Source organism: Athene cunicularia (genome assembly GCF_003259725.1).
Source record: "Athene cunicularia isolate RWA chromosome 4 unlocalized genomic scaffold, athCun1 chr4_part1, whole genome shotgun sequence".
Taxonomy (NCBI): Eukaryota; Metazoa; Chordata; class Aves; order Strigiformes; family Strigidae; genus Athene; species Athene cunicularia.
The window spans coordinates 33586011-33606432 of NW_020799098.1; the positions used below are offsets into that span (position 1 = coordinate 33586011).

At 36.1% G+C, this 20422-nt stretch overlaps 1 protein-coding gene across 8 annotated transcripts in view; it reads left to right on the forward strand.

The window, feature by feature from the left end:
* Nucleotides 1-20422, forward strand: part of FAT1 (FAT atypical cadherin 1) — a 112179-nt gene that overhangs the window by 15794 nt on the left and 75963 nt on the right. For all 8 annotated transcript variants that reach the window (XR_003398187.1, XR_003398186.1, XM_026846588.1 and 5 more), the window contains exon 3: nt 20019-20333. Coding sequence is in view for 6 of the 8 variants with exons in the window: in XM_026846588.1 (XP_026702389.1) it covers nt 20019-20333 (315 nt within the window). In the remaining 2 variants the exon portion in view is untranslated. The remainder of the gene's footprint in view (nt 1-20018; nt 20334-20422) is intronic.

Below are 20422 nucleotides of genomic sequence, written 5' to 3' on the forward strand. Positions count from 1 at the left end.
ATACCTTTAGGCAGGGTGACTGCACCCGACTGTCTGTTGGGAATGGGATCTGCTACGTTTTGACTCCAAACTGTGCCCCTGTGCTCTTCGGAAAAGTGATAGCTGGCACAGGCTAAAAGCAGTTTAGCAATGTAGAGAATCAAGTTCCAGTGCCTGGGAGTGTTTTCTGTCTGCTGTTTGTACTGATACAGTCATAAACCACTTGAAGGTAACGGGAGGAATTTTTAATGGTAACTGAGACTAGCATGATTTGTTTTTTAAGTTAACTGTAGTTAAGCAGCCTTACAGATATGAGACTTTCTTCACGGCCTTTCAGTCAGTGGTTCATGTTGAAGTTGCACCTTCCATATACTTGAGTTTGTTACCCCTTTTGTGTAAGTCATGAATATAAACACCAGGTTATACAGGAACTTATTTTTCTTCAGTCTGAATTTTAAAAAAAAACCCAACAAACAAAACAAGAAACAAAAAAATTCCTAATAATTTTCATTTTTCTACTATAGGTATTGCAGACGTGCTGCTGTCAAAGCCATATGGTGACTGCTGTGTTTATTCCAAGTTCTTGAAGATGTCAGACAGGTCACTGAAAGCTGTTAACAGAAAAACTGTTGAGCAGATCTTTTTGAAAGAAAGCTGTTAAACACTAAATTAAAAACTGTAATCAATTAGGTGATGTTGATAGTTAGGAAAAAATATTCAAATATTCCTGGTGGGTTTGATATGACAAGCTATATGAGAAGGAGATGCTCTAAGATTTAGTCAGTTTCTTTACAGAAGTTGTGACAATGATACTACTGCTTAGCTTCTGTCCACAGATGCAGTCTCATTGGCACTATGGTTCTGGCATTATAATTGCTTATTGTGAATATTTTGATGAGTTAAAAATGATTAGTAAATGGGAAGACGACACTCTCCTATGAGGGTCTTCTCATAATGTTTTCTTCTTCAAAAGCACAGTAGTCCTTCCCACTATTTCTGAAGAGAGAGCTGGATCAGGAGATGCTCTGTTTCTGTAGAACACAATTTTTACCATAGCTAGTTTGAGTACAAACATTAGTGAAACTCAAGAGCAAAGACTAATCTCCCAGGTATCTCATTCATTAGCTTTTCAGACAAGTTGTTTTCATTCTGCACTGAATTCTGTACTGCCACATTACATTGTACTGAAGTTAATGATTTGCCTATATACCTATAGCAGCTAACTTTCTTCAGTGACTGAAATATAAATGTGCTAGAGTAAGAATTTCCAAGGTTTTCCTGATGTGGTTTGTGAAAACAAACAAAAAAATCCCATGCCCTTGTAGAACGATTACTAGGTACTATAAACTCTGAGTTAAATTCTTAAGCCTGTGAATGTTAATTTAGAATGTTAATCTTTTAAATGAGGGGCTGTCTCGCACTTCAGTTAGCAGTTAAGAGCTAAAACCCGATTCTAATATGTATACTGGAGATTTGAATGAAATCCTCGTCAGCAGAAAGGAGTTTTTTTCTTAATCAAAGGACTTATGCAGATTATTCTTGGATTCTGGAATTGACCGGTCAAATGCCACACTGACATCAAACATAAACTGTTAAATTCATTATCTCTTTGGAAAATAATACAAGGGCAAACATCTTCTATTTGTTTGAACAGTGTATAATTACAGCTCGTAAAGGAGTTCAAGTGATGCTTTCTGAGTTTGAGGGGCATTTTTTTTGTGTGTATCAGGATAAAACTATTTTGGTGTTTTGGAATTTTTTTTAAAGAACTGTTGGGAATATATCTGTTCAATAAATATTAGTTTCTCTCTGCTTAATAATAAAAAATACAGCTGTTCTTATTCTAGAAACAGGAAGTGGTTTAGGTCAGAGATGCAGAAATAGTCATTCCCTTAGCTTTCTCTGTGAGGAGAATTTAATAAAAAAAAAAAAAAAAAAGAGGGGGCAAGTGAAGATTAATTTGATAGTTAACTGCTCAGAAAAGATACTTTAATGCTGATACATGTTCAGTGTTTTTTCTAGTAGCATATTTACTTTGTGCTCTGCCTGGGCATTCCTTCCCTTTGGCATATAAAAAAAGAAAGACAAGCAGCATAAGAACAACTTGAATTGATGTGACTGGGAGACAAAATCTGCCCCTTTCAACTCTCCCACCAGCAGTCTTGTGAATCCTTTGCAGAAGAATCCTTACCAAACTTCTCCAGAGTCCACAAGAAGAAAGGTTTTATTGTGACAGTAAATAATGAAGGTACTTACAGTACCATGTCCACCCAGACACAATAATCTGGTTTTTGAAAGCATTTATCCCACGTTTTTGATGACTTCTCTTCCCTACCAGAATTTTCAGTGATAGTCAAGCATGCATTATGTGGAACAGAGCTGAAATCCTAGTTTAGTCTACAAGATGGGAGACACAACTCTGTCTGTGTGGGACACTTAAATTGCAGAGGCATGTTTATGGTTGTTGATTACAGATATTTTAAAAACGTGTTATGTAGACTGTTTTTAAAATGGGGTATTATCTTATTTCCTGCTTTCTAGTTAACGATACCAGATGGGTTTGAGTGTGTTCAGTATGATGCTGAAAATAAGAGTGAAGTTGACACAGAGGAAGATCTGTGTGGTTTCATTCTGGTTTTATGGCATTTTTCTTTAGTGGCATTAAGCCAAACTCAGGCCATTGTGCAAGAAAAAAATAATTATGTTAAAAAAAAACCCTGTGCCTAAATTAGTAATAACTTGAATTTAAAAAACATTTGCTTAAAATTTCATGCAACTAAGATGTATTTTCCACCAATTTGTTACAGTTTTAAAATTAGGCATTTGGCACATAGATTCTCTTTTATGAGACAATACAAAGAGCTGTATGTAACAGCAGCTTACTAAGAATAGCTATTGTATCTTTAGATCCCCTAGTAGTAGGAGAAATCTAAACACTTTTTTTTTTGAAGAAATATTGACCCAGTTCAGCACAATTTGTGTCTGTTCAGAGAAATAAAGGTAAGAGCCAGAGACCTGCTATCAGTTAGATGGAGAACAAGTCCTAAATTTACTGCTATCCAAAAAAACAATCCAGAAAGCTTTTTCCTAGGAGATAACCAACTTTTGGGGTTGTGTTATTTTGTTTTATTGCTGGTACTGATAGCTTGACTGCCTGACACTTGGATTTAGTCATGTGCATATAAATACTCAAGTTCAGAAGAGATTACCTGGTTAACCTGTCAGGGACTATCTGGTGTTGACTACAGTTTGCAGCTTTGCACTCCACTACTCAGGGTGTGATTATGTTCAGGCTGAGGTCTGGAACTGGTGGTGCTGCTGGGTTAACCTGTGGGATGATGCTGTTGCAGTCATGGTTCTCAGGTTCTTTTCAGGTGCATCAAATGTGCTCTAGTTAAGCCTGGCATTTAGAGCTAACGTTAAGTTTCAGTTTGGCAGAGGTTAAGGAGGCCTGGGTTTGGATCAAGATCCTGAGTGGCCTGGAGCTAGCTGATTACCTTTCTTTCTTAGACTAGAAGGAAACTTTATAATTTGCATTTGTGACGGTAGTAACTACAAAGTGCTATTAGGTTGTTAATGTAGCTTTTATAATGTGTCTTTGGAAGAAGCTGAATTAGTTTTAGACATATTCATCTTGTGTTTTGCTGTTGGCAGGGGGATCTTCCAAAGTAGTTTGCTAGTTTTAGGTATCCTGCTGAGTAAAACATCACCTTAACTGCTGAATAGAGATCCCATACAAAAACTGGGCTCCCCTCCTCTTCTGCAGGGATGCTGAAAGTAGGGGATTGTTTTGTTGTGAAAGGTGTTGATTGGGTTACAACGTGGTCTGATGAAAACAGAGTGCCTCGGGGCTGTGTCTCTGTAGGAGATGAACTGAGGCTGATCCACATGCGGTCCCAAAGATTACCTTATAAACAGCAATCAATTCAGGCAGCAGAGTACATATTAAGGGCCTATTAACTTGCTTGGGCCTCTCTTTGACTTGAAAAGTACTTGTGAGCAGAGGAATAATAAAAGGGAAGGGTTGCCAAAAGCTATGGAAGGTGCATCTTGCCATATCACTGTTGGTACATCTGTTGAGTTGGGGATTTATTTCCTACTAAGCATCTGCTTAGCTTTTGAAGTACGTATTAAGGTCAAAGGAGGGGAGCTTGAAATAATTGCGTAATGTTTATTCTTTTCTTTGAAGATTTTAAACTTTAATCATACAGCATTTGGACATATTTAACAAAGGACAAACCTACATGAGTATTTGGCAAACTTCCACAATTTATAACATGCAGTAGTTGCAGCTTTAGAACTTGGATTTTAAAGTACTTTGGGCCTTGCTGAAACCTTTGCAGGTCCATTTTGTAATCTGTGTATCATTGTTATTGCATCTGTGACTTGATTACACTGGTCATATGAAGGTGATTACAAATGAATTTTCAATTCGTCAGTCTCCATGTGGCTCAACAAAGGAAAATCTCTAGCATTCTAGTGCCATCGAAGAGGGATATTTGGAAAAACAGAAATGTCCAAAGAATCAAGCAACAGGACTGCAACAGATGATGTCTTTATTCAGAAATTAGGTTTCCCCGAACTCCTTGCATCCTTTGCTTCTGTTTCATTTTAAATTATCTGTGAACAAGGATAAATCAATACATTCATGGTTCTTATAAAGAGTTGCGTAATTTTGATAGGCATTAGGGTTAAAGAGCAAACTGCTGAGCTAGTGGATATAAATTGTTTTGACCTACCAGTAGTGGCGATCATTAATAGTTTTTTTCAGCTCGAGTTCTGTGTCTGTACAGACTTGTCAGTGTGGCATCACCAATACCAGAACTGAATATCTGCCTATATGACAGGGAAGGTTACACACAGAAAACTGAGTAGTTGTATTGGTTTATTGCCTAGTCTACTTCTTAGAATAGTCCTCACTGATATGGATTGTTTCCAGAATCTGCACATTTCTTAATCATTTTGGGTGCTTATATTAAAGGCCATTTTTGTTTTGCTGATGCAAAAAGCCTGAAACTTGCCTCTATGCACTAAAGAATGAAAATTCCTGAGTTTGGTTTTGAAGTTGCTGATCATAGTGTGCTTATTCATCTTTTGTACAGGATTTAAGGATTAAAAGATTATTATATTAAAAATTCCAAAATGTAAGAAATGTAGTTACAGGACTACCCTTCTGATTTTAGTGTTACCAGTAAATGTACATGAGCATTACAGAACTCCAGTCATGTGGGTAAAGAATTGAAGATTCTGATAACATCATGTGCCAAAAATTAATACAGAAAGAATGAATAATGTGCTGAAAATGAATACAGACTTCTCATATGTGTTGCTTGTAGTTCCAGTTGTATTTACTAACAGAGGGAGTTTGGTAGTTTGGCTTGAATGTCTTGCAGTACAAAGAAGCTTATGATGGAATGTATGAATGGAATTATGTATGTGATCTTTAATGCTGGTACCTTGTCTCCTCCATTCCTCCAGAGTTGTGAGGGTGACATGCATAGCTCTTTCACGAGCAACACATCTCCATTCTACACTTTTCTTTTTAATCCCCCCACTCCCCCGCTGAACCTTTGCCTGTAGATTTACCATGACAGGGTATATCCTGTCTCTATGAAAATTAGAGATTGCTGTCTAATGATAAGGGTTTAATCTGCAACGAATCAGACATGTGGAAACTTCTGTCTGTGGAATTTTCTGTTTGATCTGAGAGGAATGCCCTTGCTGTGCCCTTCCTGTAATGAAAGCAAGGTAGAGTGAATCAAAGTGATTCTAGATAAGATTGGAATGTGTGCATTGGTTATGCCTCTATTATATTGGGTGTTGCAATTCTGGTCATATGTATTATTTTACTATCCAAGAGATTAACAACATAGTTCATCTTTTTAAAAGATATCTCTTTCTTTCTGTTTTAATAAGAAGTGCTGGGTTTTTTTATTGATTAAATACCTGAGCTAATGATTTAGGTTTGAACATGGAAAGTCTTGCTTACAAAAACAGATATTGTCAGCAAAATATTGAATGTGCTATGATAATACAACAGGGGGGTTTTGTTACTGTAAATAATTTTACACTATTCACTAAATGTTCTGTCTTAAAGATTTTTTTCGTGTACCATTGTGAGGAATGACTAACAGTTTCTCTCTGTCTTTATTACACAAACAGTTAATGATTAACAAATGTCCAGTTGCTTGTGCAAGGAATGTTAATTACTTTGTGGAGGGAGGGAAAGATGACTATGTCTTTGCATAAGAAGTTTGGTATCACAGTTCACTTTGAAGGTAGTTTGAATATTACAATACCCATTCTAGCAGATTAATTAAAAATGGAAAAATTACACTGTGCCTCTGTCTTTGATGTTAGGCTATACGTATGTGCTTCCATACCTGTGCTACTAGCTACTGCAGTAATATTTTGGGTTGCCTGGGTTTGTCTAGTCATTTTGGAATAAAAAGTATATGAAGAGATGACAAATTGTTAGGAGAAAGTGAATTACATTGTGTATGGATATAGAGGAAAATATAGCTTAAAAAAGCAGTTCATAGTCCCCACTATTTCACACCATTCCTAATCAGCTTTCTGAACAGGGTCTTGGATGTTAAGTACAGAAGCCCAGAGATCAATAACTCTGCATTGCAAATATATATAAAAAACTCTTAGACCTTGAACTTTTCAGCTAGCTTTTTGCTTGGTTAAAAATCTTCATGCTGAATAGTGAAATTTTGTAGTGAAGTTGTGGACTGAGTTGAATCTTTCCAGATGCAGGTAAGGTAGGGGAGGAGAGTGTGAGAAGGTTCAAAAACTGTTAGTGAAAGATGAGTTGTCAAGTTGTCATTGACTCAAGTGACACATCAGTTTTGATGTGTGTTGTTTAATAAGAAGTTAAGGGAGTGATGATTACAGTGAGAACAAGATTACTGCAGATTATGTGGATTAAGTTTGGAGTGAATATTGATCCAGCATGTGAAGATAGGAGGAAATGAAGTAAGAAATATATCCATGCTATGTCTGTAATTCTAGGGGTGATCAAAAAATCCTTTGGAAATTGAGCTGTTCAGTCTAGTCAAACACAAGAATGGCCAGCATTTGAGAATATATTGTTGAGAACAGTCATGCACAGATATGGAGATTTGAGAAGGTCACCTGGTACAAACTCCATCTTTAGTCACTGCAGATTCTGTGAATTTCTTAAGATAAAAATCTTCAGTGGTTCAGGACCAAAATGTATTTTGTGCCTAAATGGTCTACTGGTTACCTACAATATTGTAGTGTACTTTCATTTACACCGAGTGTGCTAGTGTAGACAGAGTTGATCACTTTTATCATTGCTCTGTGACAATTAAAATTCTTGTTTGATGCAGTTATTCACATCACTTCTTCTCTTTGGTATTGTTACTGAAGGTGTAGTAATTTTCAGCGAAAAATGTTTATGTGGAGAATAATTAAGTATTTCTCATTTACTTCTTTAATTCCAAAGTTCTTTGCCTTCATGACTCTCCTGTCCTGAAGTTTTTACTTAGAAGTAAACAAGTTCAGAAACATTTCCTTGTATGGCCTCTTACTTGTTTTGATTCATATGTAAAGGCAAATAATTAAAAAAAAAATCGTATAACAAGTACTCATCAGAGTGGAATCTCCTCTGGATACATGAGTAGAAATAATGTCTGAATAAATAAATGGATACTTTGTAGGTTAATAAATCTGTCAGAACAAGGATGAAAATGTCTTTTGATGCCACTGGATCCCAGATGTTTTAATCTCATGACTTCACTGATTGCTTTGTTCACCTAGTACTCACATGCCCACAGGTACACCAGCTCTTCTCTGTACACATAACCCTGCTTGGAGCAGTGTTTCTGTTGGCAGTAATTAAGTGCCATGGTATATCTAGCTACCTGGTGCAGTAATGTGAACAGCAGTAATAGCCTGATTTTCAGTATTTCTCAACATGTTTACCTGCCTTTTGATAGATATCAGTATCTTTTCTTGCTCAGATCTGGTCTGGGAACTGTCATTGTTAGCCAGAAGTTTCTGCAAATGAAAATAGTCTGGAGATTGAAAGTTTGAAGCAAAAGCACAGCAGTCCAAAACACAGAATAACATGCACATGCTAAATGGCAGTTTTTTGCATGTGGATGAATCGTGAGCCAGTGTTGCTGTGGAACACAGCTCTAACTGCTTCTTACTCAAGAGTAGAACTCTTCTGTTGGACTTGTTGGGCCTTCAAAGTTCCTTTTGCAGAAGTAATACGAGTTAGTATGCAATTGTTCGAATTGCAGTGAAAAAGGGATTCTGAGAGAAATGCTGTGTATGCAGGAAAAAGATTCTTGGGATTCATGGAACAAGTTTCTTTATTTAAGATGGTCATTAAACTTTGAGATTTACAGACAGAAAGTGAGTATACTTGTTGTAGAACTGTCCAAGTATTTTAATAGTTTGCAGAGGTCTAAACAGCTAGATCCTTCTGGATCAACAAACCAGTTTCTGTACAATTAAATGTGTTTCTCTTGTGCATAATTGGCTTCCCATGCGTCTCATTATTTTCCTTGTAGCCTCTTCTTCTGCCTAAGGGGGACCTAGGTTAATCTGTCAGCTCCAGTTAGTTTTGAAATTCCTGGGGCCATTTGCAGAGGAATTTCCCCTTCAGAGGCTCCCCATTTCCCAGTTAAATTATTAGAGTGGTAATATAACCACTGACATTGTCAACAGTTCCTTAGTACTAGGAAGTCTGACAGTGAGGGATTTTGCAGGGTGAAGCCAGAGTTCTAAAGAGCATTTATTTGTGTGTGTACATAAGAAATTATTAACAAAGAAGATAGAGATTCATCCTTTGCATTTTTTACACATATGCAAGTACACATACATTCTAAAAATTTTATTAAATACATTTCCTTCTTTGTCTTTGACATTCTAAGTAAACAAACAGTAGACCTGTAGAGCCCTTCACTTGTTTCTGAATTACCTACATTTCAGTAGAAATTCTTTGTTGGTAATGAAACTGTAGTATGAGAGCAGGATTTAAAGGTAACTAAGTAGTGTATCTATTATCCCAAAGTATTTTTGCTTAAACATAGTTTTATGATGCTGTGTAATTGTATTTCTTGGGATGTAGAAATTAGTTGTGTCTTTACCTGAAGATGAAAATCTGTCCAGAATACGGGGATGGATGACTGGGGTAGTAATTGGCGTGAGATCCTGCAAACCTTGCTCATGTAACACAGTAAGAGGAGCTGTTTCTGTGGGTACTGAGAGCCCACATACTTGGTCCAGAATCTGCTGGCAGTTTGTTCTGTTTTCACTAATATTTTATAAATGTGCTGTAATGCTGATATAATAGTCTGGTCATGTTTTTTCAGCATGCTTTCTCTCAAATCATGAATGACTGCTCATGTTAACAGAAAATCTTGCTTTACTTGCACTCTCTTCAAAGAAACTTAGATCATATGTGGTTGTATTACAATAATTTTTCCTATTGGCATGGGAATTAACATTTCATTTCCCTAATGTGTACTCATCAGGGGGCTTTTATGTCTCTCCGTATCGAGCTTTCGCAACATGGTACTCTTCCTCTGTATAGCAATTATATTGCCTGTCGAAAGCTTGACATACAAGCAGCCTAGCTGACAGAAATAAGCTGGAGCTATTAAAATAACAGTAAATGAGGCTGACAATGGGAGCTGTCTGCCATTGTCCCAAAAGATCTTCTGAACTGGAAGTAATCAGCTGAGTTATAAGACAGCCCCATCAGGGATCTTCTAATTGCGAAAATTCCCCCTTGTCACCCCCAACTTCCTGAAAGGAAGTTCACAATCTTTGTGGACTTTAACAGATTTTATTACTTTCAGCCCAGACTACCTAGTACTGAATCGTAATTTCTGGGCATAGTATTTTCTGTGGAAAATTTTAAGAATGTGTTTTCAGTACTTTTTTTTTTTTTTTCTTTTATACATGGTCTAAACACGTGTTTTCTCCATTCATTTGACTTGGTTTTGTACAAATGTGCAGAAAGCAGTGTGGCAGAAACTAGAAGTCAAAATGTTACTAGGTCTAATTATTTACTATTCTAATTATTTACTATTCTTTCCCTGTGTTTTGTTCTACTTTATGCATTTAACTAAGACATGCAAAAGCTGTTTTCTCAATGTTTTAAAATATGGTCCATGTTTGGTACAGAGCTTTAAGTATACACATCTTTGTTTCTAGGTCTTCATACTATCTGTAGATGCTTATAGAAGTGAAAGCCACTCTTAACTGTTGAACATTTTGTATTTCTTCAAATCTCTCTGTATCTACCATACTTATAACCTGCATGTAGCAGAGATCAATAGTGACCCTTTTTCTCCCTCAATTTGAACACAGTTCAGATTGCTGTTGTCTGTACTATGTCTTCATAGTGCAGAAGTGAAGCATAAACTGTTCTGTGTTTTTAAGTTTTATGTCAAGGTCTGGATTTGACCACATGCTGGGGCTCTCTGGGTGCCAAGTTTTGTTCCCAGAAAAGTGTTTTACTATGAATGCATTGGTAATTTCTGTGCATTTACAAAAGTGAGTCTGTGAGGTCTGACTGGACATGGTAACGTCTGATTGTTTCACCAACTACTCTCTCAGTTGTTCCATTAGTGTTATATCCAGAAATTTTAAAAATTTCAAGTATGGTAGGTTATTTAATGGCATTTGGGAGGTTTTGAAAACTTGTATCAGATTTACTTGAGGCATTGGTACAAAACTGGATTTGGCTATATGTTTCATTACATCTAGACAGTTCAGTACAGTTAAATTTGAGATATAAACCAGGTCAACATTTTATTATGATTGAGCTTTTACTTTGTTCAGTTTGGTTTTGTTCAGTTAAAATCTCAAATCTGTTACGATGATGATGACTCCTATACTCTGTTGAGAGTTCTGTGTGTTCTAGAGACCACATATGTTCTGTAGTGATATCCTTCCCCTTCTACCGCCCAGAACTTGCAGTAAGTAGTCCCTGGAAAGAGAGCAAGCAGTGGTAGACTTGATGTGTTTGAACATCTTGTAGCTGCACAGTGAAATGGCATTTACCAGTTAAAGAACTTGTGCAAATTCACTAGAGCTCCATCAGCTCGCTGATATTGCTAGTGATAAATTCCTTGAAACTTTCTAAGCCTTGATTTGTTAAAAAAAGAGCAATTTGTCCTTGAAACAGCAACAAGAGTTGCTTTCCATTTAACAGTCCCATCTAAGCATTATTTCTTAGCTGGTAGTACACAAGACATAACTTGAAATGTATACAGCTTTCTATTTCAAAGAGCTGTAAATAAAATTCATTCAATTTTCTGAGAATCTGCCTTTATAAATGCCGACAAAGGACTTGTAAATCCAGTATGTTTCAGCTTATATGCAGTATTTTTTTCCTAGCTTCTCCTGAGAGAAATTTTTCTGAGTGTTGTCTGAAGCAGAAATTATAGTTTTGAGTTTTTTCATTGCCTTTCTTCAGTATAAGTAAAGAAGAAATGTGTGTGTGTGTGTGTATATATATATATATAAAAGCGGATTAAGACCACTGTATAGAAACTTACTAAATATCTAAAGAACTAAATATGTAAAATCTGAATGTGACAAGCTATAACTATTGGAAGGAATGTTTATATTGATAACAAATGTTAGATTATATTATCTGAGTACTGTTGGGGTGCCTGTGTAAATCTTAACTCTGTAGCCTGCAAACATAACTTGTTGCAGCATTTTTCAAGGTTGGTTGTGTTTTTGTGGGGTACAGTTAACTAAGATGCAAGTAAAAGGTAAAGCCACCAAATTACTTTAAAAAAATCAGAATGTGTTAATTTAAGCTTCAGCTTTATTCAGGCAAAACAGAGGAATTGAGTGGTTGAAAAGAAAAAAACTGTTTCAAACTAGATTGAATTATTAGTTATGCACATTGATATTCCTCAAACATGTTTGCAAACAAGTAATCTGAACTCTTCATGAGTTATGCAAAATGCAATACCAATGGTTTGTTGCTAGGTTACGGTCTTTCTAGCTGTGCCTAACTAATTAATGCTCCTGGAGAAGAGGAGAGAGAAGAGTGAACGCATCTTGTTCATGTGTGATTCAAAGGCAAGCAATAGTTGCTAAAACTTCTGCTCTCCTTCAGGGCTGCAACCGAGGATTATTTATATTCTGAAACAGTACAGTTTAGTCTGTGTGAATCTTTAGAGGCAAGAAGTCTGATATGTGAGTAGCTTGCATTGTCAGTGATAAGATTTAAATTGCTATGGAGCTGAAGAGCAAATCATATTTCTCTGAATGGCATAAACACGTAATGCTTCCTGTTCAAAGTGCATGTGTGATGCAAGTAAGGAAGGCTAACACTTTTCCAGCTCAGTTTATTTATCAAAAATATTAGTTTTCTTAAAAGAGAGAAGTTCATGCTGCCTGCCACAGGTCTTTAGTATTTCAAGAGTTAGAGTGGAGTGCCTCTCTTGGCATTCTGCCCTGTTTATAGAGTGGATGAGCTGACATTTCACTTCTGCAAAAGGAATCTCATTCCATTCCTTCTTTAGAAGGAGATTGTTTCAAGGAGTAGCTCACAGGATGGAGATTTTGGTCTTTTCAACTGACATTTTAAGTGCTGAATAGTTCCTTGTCTCTGTGATAGGACATACTCTAAATCCTCAGTGCTTAAAGATAGTTGGTCTGGGTAAAGACCAGTGTGATACTGTGCTGCCTTGGTTTGTTTTGGTTTTGACAAGTGGTTATTACTTGACTGATCAGAAATATTAAATTTTGTTGACATTAGCATTGGATGCTATTTTAGAAAACTGTAGGCTTAAGGCTCAGTTGTCCCTTACACACTGGTGTTTGGTAGAGGTCTGAATTAGAGTAGCACAGCAGCCTCAGGGAAAGAGAATTTTTTTTCTTGGAGTTCAACAGGTTTCATGTTTCAAAACCTTCACTTTATAGAACTCTCTATGGTATGTGGGGTTGTGGCTGTACTTGGCTGCTGCTTCAAGGCATTTCCCAATGTCAGGCCTCAGTGGTGGCCAGAAGTTACAGAAAGAAGTTAACAGAGTTGCACATAAATTGGCTAGACTATTATTTTTAGTTGCTCTAAAAGTGAAAAGAATATGATCTATGACACTAGTCCCATTTAGTAACAAAATCACAATTTATACTGAGTCCTAAGAGGGGTGTAGTATTTGTAAATAGGACATTTCAGTCTGCTGTAGTCTGTTTCATCTTGTACAGGTGGGTGTCATAACTATTAATAAATATGGCTTTTTTTCAAGTCACCTTGCTTTCTCTTACTCTCTGACAGGGAGCATAAAGTGGAGGGAAAAAAAAAACAACATGCGTAACATACAGGATTGCATTTGCCAACTGTCCTGATTTGACTGTGCCTCTAGAAGTTACTCAAGGGGAAAGGGAGGATGAAAGTATATGGATGTGTTCCTATTTGAGGCCTCTGGGGACTGCTGAGAAGCAGACAAGCACTGTGTCTTCTTACCCTATGCCAGATGTTCTTTCCTGGGTTTTTGTTTTGGTTTTTTTTTTTTCTTTTTTTTTTTTTTTTAATCCTGTCAGCTCTGCTGTAGCCTCTGTATTTATACAGCTCAGGAAAATGCTTATCATGTCATGGCAGGTAATAATCTGAAAAAGAGAGGTGTATTGCAGGAAAAGCAAAACCAGAACCTATAATAAGAGACAAATACGAACAAGAAGTCTGCCAAGGAAGTCATCTGTGTTCAGTCTGGATAGTGTTGAAGAACTGCACTGTCAGTAACTTACACCAAAAAGCAAAGTATGGGTTAGAACAGATGCTATTTTAAATAAGATGACCTGGGCAGAATCAAAAGTTAAAATGAAAGTGGAAAGTACCAGCTTTGTAAAATATTTGTATTTTTCTGGCCTATTCTGGTTGTGCAAGTGTGGACATTTTAATAACAACCTGAAGAATGTCTGTTCTGAATTGCTTAACACTAGAAGCCAAAGTATGATGGTATTATATTTAGTAAGATTTTACTTAAAAAACAAAACAACCAAGCCACTAATCAGTGAGGCTTATGTGACTTTTTATTTGTTTTAATAAAAACTTAGCAAAGTTCCACAAAATGTAAAGCAGAAATTTGGTCAGAAAAACTAAATTCTGGGAGTTGGGGTTCTTTGGACCCTTGTCCACATAAAAAGCTAATTTTCTAAATATTAATAACTTTCTGGAAAATATATACAGTCTATCTAGAGGTAGCAGAGATTCTAGTAATAAACTGTAATATGTGCTGAGCATTTCCCCCAATTTTGCTTTTAATTCAAATGGTTGTGCAAACCTTAGTGATAGTTTACACTGCAATGACTTTTTAGAATTCAAGTTTGTTTGAATTCAATTCCATTTACTTTGTTTAGAATTCAAGACAAAGTTGCACTCTGTGTTTGGTGTGTTGGCAGACTAGTGCCATTGAGGAACAGCATGCCTCTGTTTTTAACAGGCTTAATCCACTTACTTTTAAAACTTTGATTTGGATTGGTTGTTTGCTGAAGGTCATATTTGATCAAAACCTTTGTTCATGCAATTCTTAAAATTGCCTTTTTTCCCCCAGAGATGGCTTTTAAAGCAGCTGAAGAAGCTTTTTATTTGCCCAGCTTATTAGAATTTAGATTAATTAAGTTTGTAATCAGATTTCAAGCATCATGTTCCAGGCCAGAGATTTCTCTTAGTTTGTTTCAAACGTCACTCCCAGGGCAAATTCTGCTAAACTGCATTTTCATGCTTTGCTGAGAAATGATTGCAGGTTTTGATTTCCATTACAGAATCATTAATATTGTTAATGAGAGTTCTTATGGGTAAGCACGCTTAAGGAGGATCATCCCTGGGAATTGGGAGTATTATAGTTTGAGCATTTGTTAATTAGATAGAATGGGCATTTTTAAGACTGTCAGATTTGAAGTGGATTTATATGTTTATTTTTGTTTTAAAAGTGACTGTGGTTGTAGTGACTTGGGTTGTGGGATTTAAATTTTAATGTTGATTATTGTCAAGAGTGGGGTTAGTGTTTTGATTTTTCCTTGCTTGCTGTATTTATAACCCAGCTTATTCTTCCACATTAAATTCTGTCCAAATTCTATTCTGTAGCATTCACTTAAGACTTTTGCCTTCTTTTAAGGAAATTGATAGAGAAGTCCTCTTGCATCAAGTGGAAACAATATCTAGTCTAAAATTTCAGACATACGAATATTGTAAAATCAGCTCTGATGTCCTCTTGCAGATGACTGAGAAACAATTCATCAGAGCTCTTTTGTACTCCCCTCTGGTGGTTAGTGACTGGATATGAATTTCTTTTTATCCTGTCCACCTGAAAGGCTTCAAGATTGCATATCCAGCCAAGTGAAAAATGTTTTTGGAATCCTCACTTCACCGTATTTTTTTGAACAATAATATTTACAAGTCTTTGGAATTGCCATACATGCTAAAGATTCTTCAGTGGTGCTCTGTGGAAGATTTCTCTACTTGTCTTGCTACATAAAAAGTAAATGGTTTGTAAAAGTTAGAATTACCAGATTGCCTCAGTGTGGAGAATGGATTGGAAATTTGCTGATTAAAGATTATCCTGTGAATGGGAGAAGAGTTAGAGCAGAGATGGAGCTTTTACAGCATTGAAGATATAATAGAAGCACTTAAGCTGTATTCCCTAAATGTACTTTGTACCACTTGAAGAAAAAAAGAAATACTTTCTAGGAGCCAAAATACTATGTTGAAACTAATGATACAGATCAACATCTTACTGATGCTTAATGGATCTAGCTGATTGTGAGATTAAAACAAATAAACTCTTACTTAGATTGTTTTATTACTTCTCTTTGATACATGAGTTACCATAATTTTTCTTCTGCTGTCTTGAGAACCACTAGAACTGGAAGGCAGTGAATTTATGAACTCTGCAAGTGCTGACTTTCAGACAGCATACAGTATTATGCTGCCCTAATATGTAAAATAGGCCACTATAGTCAACATTTTCAAAAGCAGAAAGTTGGCACAGCAACCAATGATACCTTAAGGACTGGTTCTAGACCTGTGTTGTGGTACGAGACCTATCATTATCTTTGTTTAAAAAAAAAAAAAAAATTTAAAAAAAAAAAAAAAAAAAAAGTTTTGCTTTGGGCTTGGGTTTTTTAGTACAGTAGACTACTGAAGTTTACATTAATTTGTATTCATTATTGTTGCACAGAAATTGAAGATTAAGCTATTAGTGTTCTCATAGGCAAAATCAGGAAAGATTTAGTGTTAAACTTGCAGAAGCAGGAGCAATTTCAGCTCGAATAATGAAAAAAGGATGATGTTTTTTAATTACTGATTTAAGGCCAGATTATACACTGATGTTAAAAGCAGGGGAAAAAAACAAGTACTCCATGTAGTTGTGTGCGTTTAGTGTTGATTGTGCTTAGTGACATAAGTGCTGGTGCAAAACCAGAAGAAATTCAGGTTTTGGTAGTCAGAGCTTCACCGAATCATTATCTGTTCCATCTTATTGCTGGGTAGAAACAACAGGGAGAAAGCTGAGTCATATTAATACACCAGTCATCCCTTCATTCCTTCTCTTGTGATGCCTGCAGCTTTGAGTGATGGTGCTACTCCAGTGTGGTGGCCACTCCTCCAGCCCCTCAGTGTGCAAGGGGTGATTAGAAATTTTTGTTCCCTGTCTTCCTGTCCTTTCTGCATGACTTTTGTACCATAGGAATGCTATTTTGAGCCTTCGTTTTTAATAATGTCAGTGATCCACTTAGGCATGATGTCTCTTCTGTTTTCCAACTTGCTTGTGTATCTGCCTATTCCATCTATTTTAAACTATAGGAGGGGTACATGGAGGTTTTTTCTTTAATACCCTTTATGCATCTAGGAAGTGTTTATTCAGGAATTAATCGATTAGTATTAAACAATTACATAGACATTTTTGCATATCTGACTGATCATAAAATCGTTTTCCTAGGTGCTTTCTATTTCAGTTTGGAACTATAAATAACATATATGGAAAAAATGTTCATCCAGCAATTCAGGATCTGTTGGGTGAGCCACATTAGAAAAATGGCAAAATAACTTTAGTGAATGAGATTTCACGTTACTTTGACCAATGCATGCTTAGAGTATGTGTAACCCTGTAGGAAATCAGGGACATTCTGAAAACCAGAGCTACACTGTCGGCTAAACGTCTGTGTTACATGACATGTTCAGTGATCAAATGATCAGACAGATTACAAGCCTTTCATTGAACATTTCCACAGAAGTCAGTGTAAAGTGTACAGAAATAACATCTTATATGCAGTTCTAATTTAAAATTAACCAAAAAATAAGGTCACACGTGTGCTGTATCATACTGTTAGTCATTATCCCTGTAATCTTTTTACATATTTCTTTTTGAGATACTGTTGTTACTTTTTTTTGGTGTGGTATTATCTTTCCCTTTGTCCCTTGTGAAGTATGTGACTTATGAGAATGGACACTTAAGAACTGATAGTCCACAAAAGCAAGATAGGTTCAGTCTTCTTTTTCCTTGAGGTAGGCTTTGATAACTCAGGTGGTAGAATTTGTAAATGCTGGGTGAGCCGATTGTGGGAGGAGAGCTCCATTACCACAAGAGTTTCTTTATGTTTCTTTAAAATCATCCAAGGCTATCTTAAAATTAATCTGCTACTTCTGATGTAGCTACTGTTAAGAAGGCAGGACAGGTGTAAAATGATAATGGTTGCTCACTTCAGCATAAGTCTGCCCACTGTGTTTTGCATGAATTCCAAGTAACAGAGAGCATTGCTGGAAGCCTTGCTAAAAGGGACTACAGTCTAGTCTTGTGTTTGGTAGGATATAAAGGCTTTGCAAAATATTCCAAGGCATACATGGAGTACCCAGACTTAGGATAAAGTGCCTGCATGCCATATCCATCATTTAGGTTTAGAAGTGAGGCCACAGTAATTAACAAATTTATTTACTCCCAAGCAAGTCTCCTGGCTGAAGTAGAGAAGTTCAAAAGGTGTAACATGAGTTATGAAAATAGAATCCAGGTAAACTGGCTGCTCACAGCTACGTATCCATTTTTAAGAGCAATTTTATATACATTAACAATCAGAAACTATGTAGGTAACCACAGCACAAATTCAGTGACTACATAGGATTATTATTTTTTTTTAATAATAAAACTGCCATCAAGCAAAATGCTGAGGTGAAGAGACGGGAACTGTCAAATGCTAATGTCCTTAAAATTAACATCTTGGGTTAGGTTTTGAGGATATTCCTCTCAACAACAACAACAAAAAAGCCACCAGTTTGCTTTCAGGAAAACTTTTATAGAATATATGTATTGCATGTATATTTTTAAATTGCAGTGCCCCTCCTTTTTATCCCAGTTCTGAAGCCATTGACACTATATAAAACCGGTTTGCACACTGACATCTGGTGGTAGCTCTGAAATGCTGTGTTGCTTAAAATGCTATATATGGGAATTTTGCAAGTCTAATCGTGAGATGTTACCCCCTCCAGCCCTTCTGAGTTTATCTTATTGATATATTAAAATTTCAAATGACCATCATCAGACCCTTATGCAGCTTTCCACAAGGCAGAGAAAGTAATGAATAAATTAGTAAATTCTTAATATTTATCTCACTTTGCTTACCTGGTTTAATGCATTAAAAAAAAAAGTGTCTGGAGCGTGTGAAGGAAGTGATACTTAAAGAGTTAATTCCTTTCCTGAAAAACTCCTGTAAAAGCATGGTGGCATAGCTTTATCGAGGTCTTATTTTATTGATGGTATATAATAGATTATGTGAAGTATATGAGCTCAGGAGAAGGCCTTCATTACTCATAGTCACATTATGTGGCTGTATCCAGAGTCCAAAACTGGCTGTCATGGTGATAGTTTGACTCATCTCGGCTCCAATCCCGGTTAGGACTGTTGTGTGTCACTAGAACAAACAGTAAGAGCCATGACAAAGCCCATCAAGATTTCCACAGAAAAGGTTTCAAGAGCATGCTCTGTCCCTCACCCTGACATGTATCAGGTTCGTTTTAAGTTCTATTTACAAAATATCTCAAATCAGAAAACCCATAAGAGTGATTGGATCAGTAAAATGAAGTGCAAAGTTTTACTGTAACATTGCTCTGTGAATCCATTTAATATTCATCCCCCATCACGTAGGTTACACCACATCACATACCCTTTTGGCACATGCATATTATGACTGTACCTGTAGAGTAAGCGGCTCATTAAAATAGATCTGTATTTCCTTCACAGTGGATAAAAACTTGAGTCCCTCATTCTTTATTTAGTTCTGGCTCAGACAAGCTTCTCTAGACTCAGCAGACAGACTTTTATTAACTTTGTGAATTGTGTAGCTGTTCCTTAAATGGTAATCCATTTCATGTGTGTGAAGTTGAGCAAAGCGCTGTTTTCCATTGCCCAAGTAATGGCAGCCATGGGTTGGTCCTAATACTGCAAAGGTTAGGCTCAGGTATAACTTTTGTTTTCTTTTCTGTGAAATTTGTGTGTCAATCCAAATAAGCACATTAATAAAATTCGGTTAAATATTACATTTGGGCACATAGATAAGAATATTTCACATTTAAGTAGCTGTTCATTAATATGCATAATGGTAAACAGTTCAAGAGTTTGGCATCTGAATCAGACAGTTTAATATGGTATAAAATTGACTATAATCAGTGATGAGTAAAGAGGGTCATTCAAGTCCCAAAAGACTGTGAATTACTCTTTATATTTAATCTTTTAGACAAAATAGCTTTTATGAATAGTGCTAATTGATCTGATAAATCTCAAAGGATGTTGGAAAGGAAAGTAAGTAATATATTGTTTTAATATCTAATGCATAATTGCTGAAAACTGTTGTAATATTATTTTTTGTGGCTTTAGGTTAATCTCAATATGTTTGTCTGGGTATGTTAACAGAGACTATAGACTCAATGTCAGTTATTTTGAACTTCTATTCATTTTTATTTATTTAAGCTTGTTACTTACTCTATTTTTACACCGTTCTGCATGTTTATTGAGCATTTTCTTTTTTTTCCTAATAAATAGGTATTATTGAGACTGCAGATAGACTGGATCGTGAGACTACTTCACATTACTGGTTAACTGTTTATGCAACTGACCAAGGTGTTGTGCCCTTATCATCTTTCATTGAAATCTACATAGAAGTTGGGGATGTTAATGATAATGCTCCTCAGACCACAGAACCAGTTTATTACCCAGAGGTCATGGAAAACTCACCTAAAGATGTATCCGTCATTCAGATTGAGGCATTTGATCCAGATTCCAGCTCAAGTGAAAAATTAACCTACAAGATTACAAGTGGAAATCCACAGGGATTCTTTTCAATAAACCCTAAAACTGGTAAGTACAATACAGTGTTTTATTTTACATATGAGTGAATCAGCATATTTGTATAAATACATAAACCAGGCAAAAGCAAGATCTTTGGT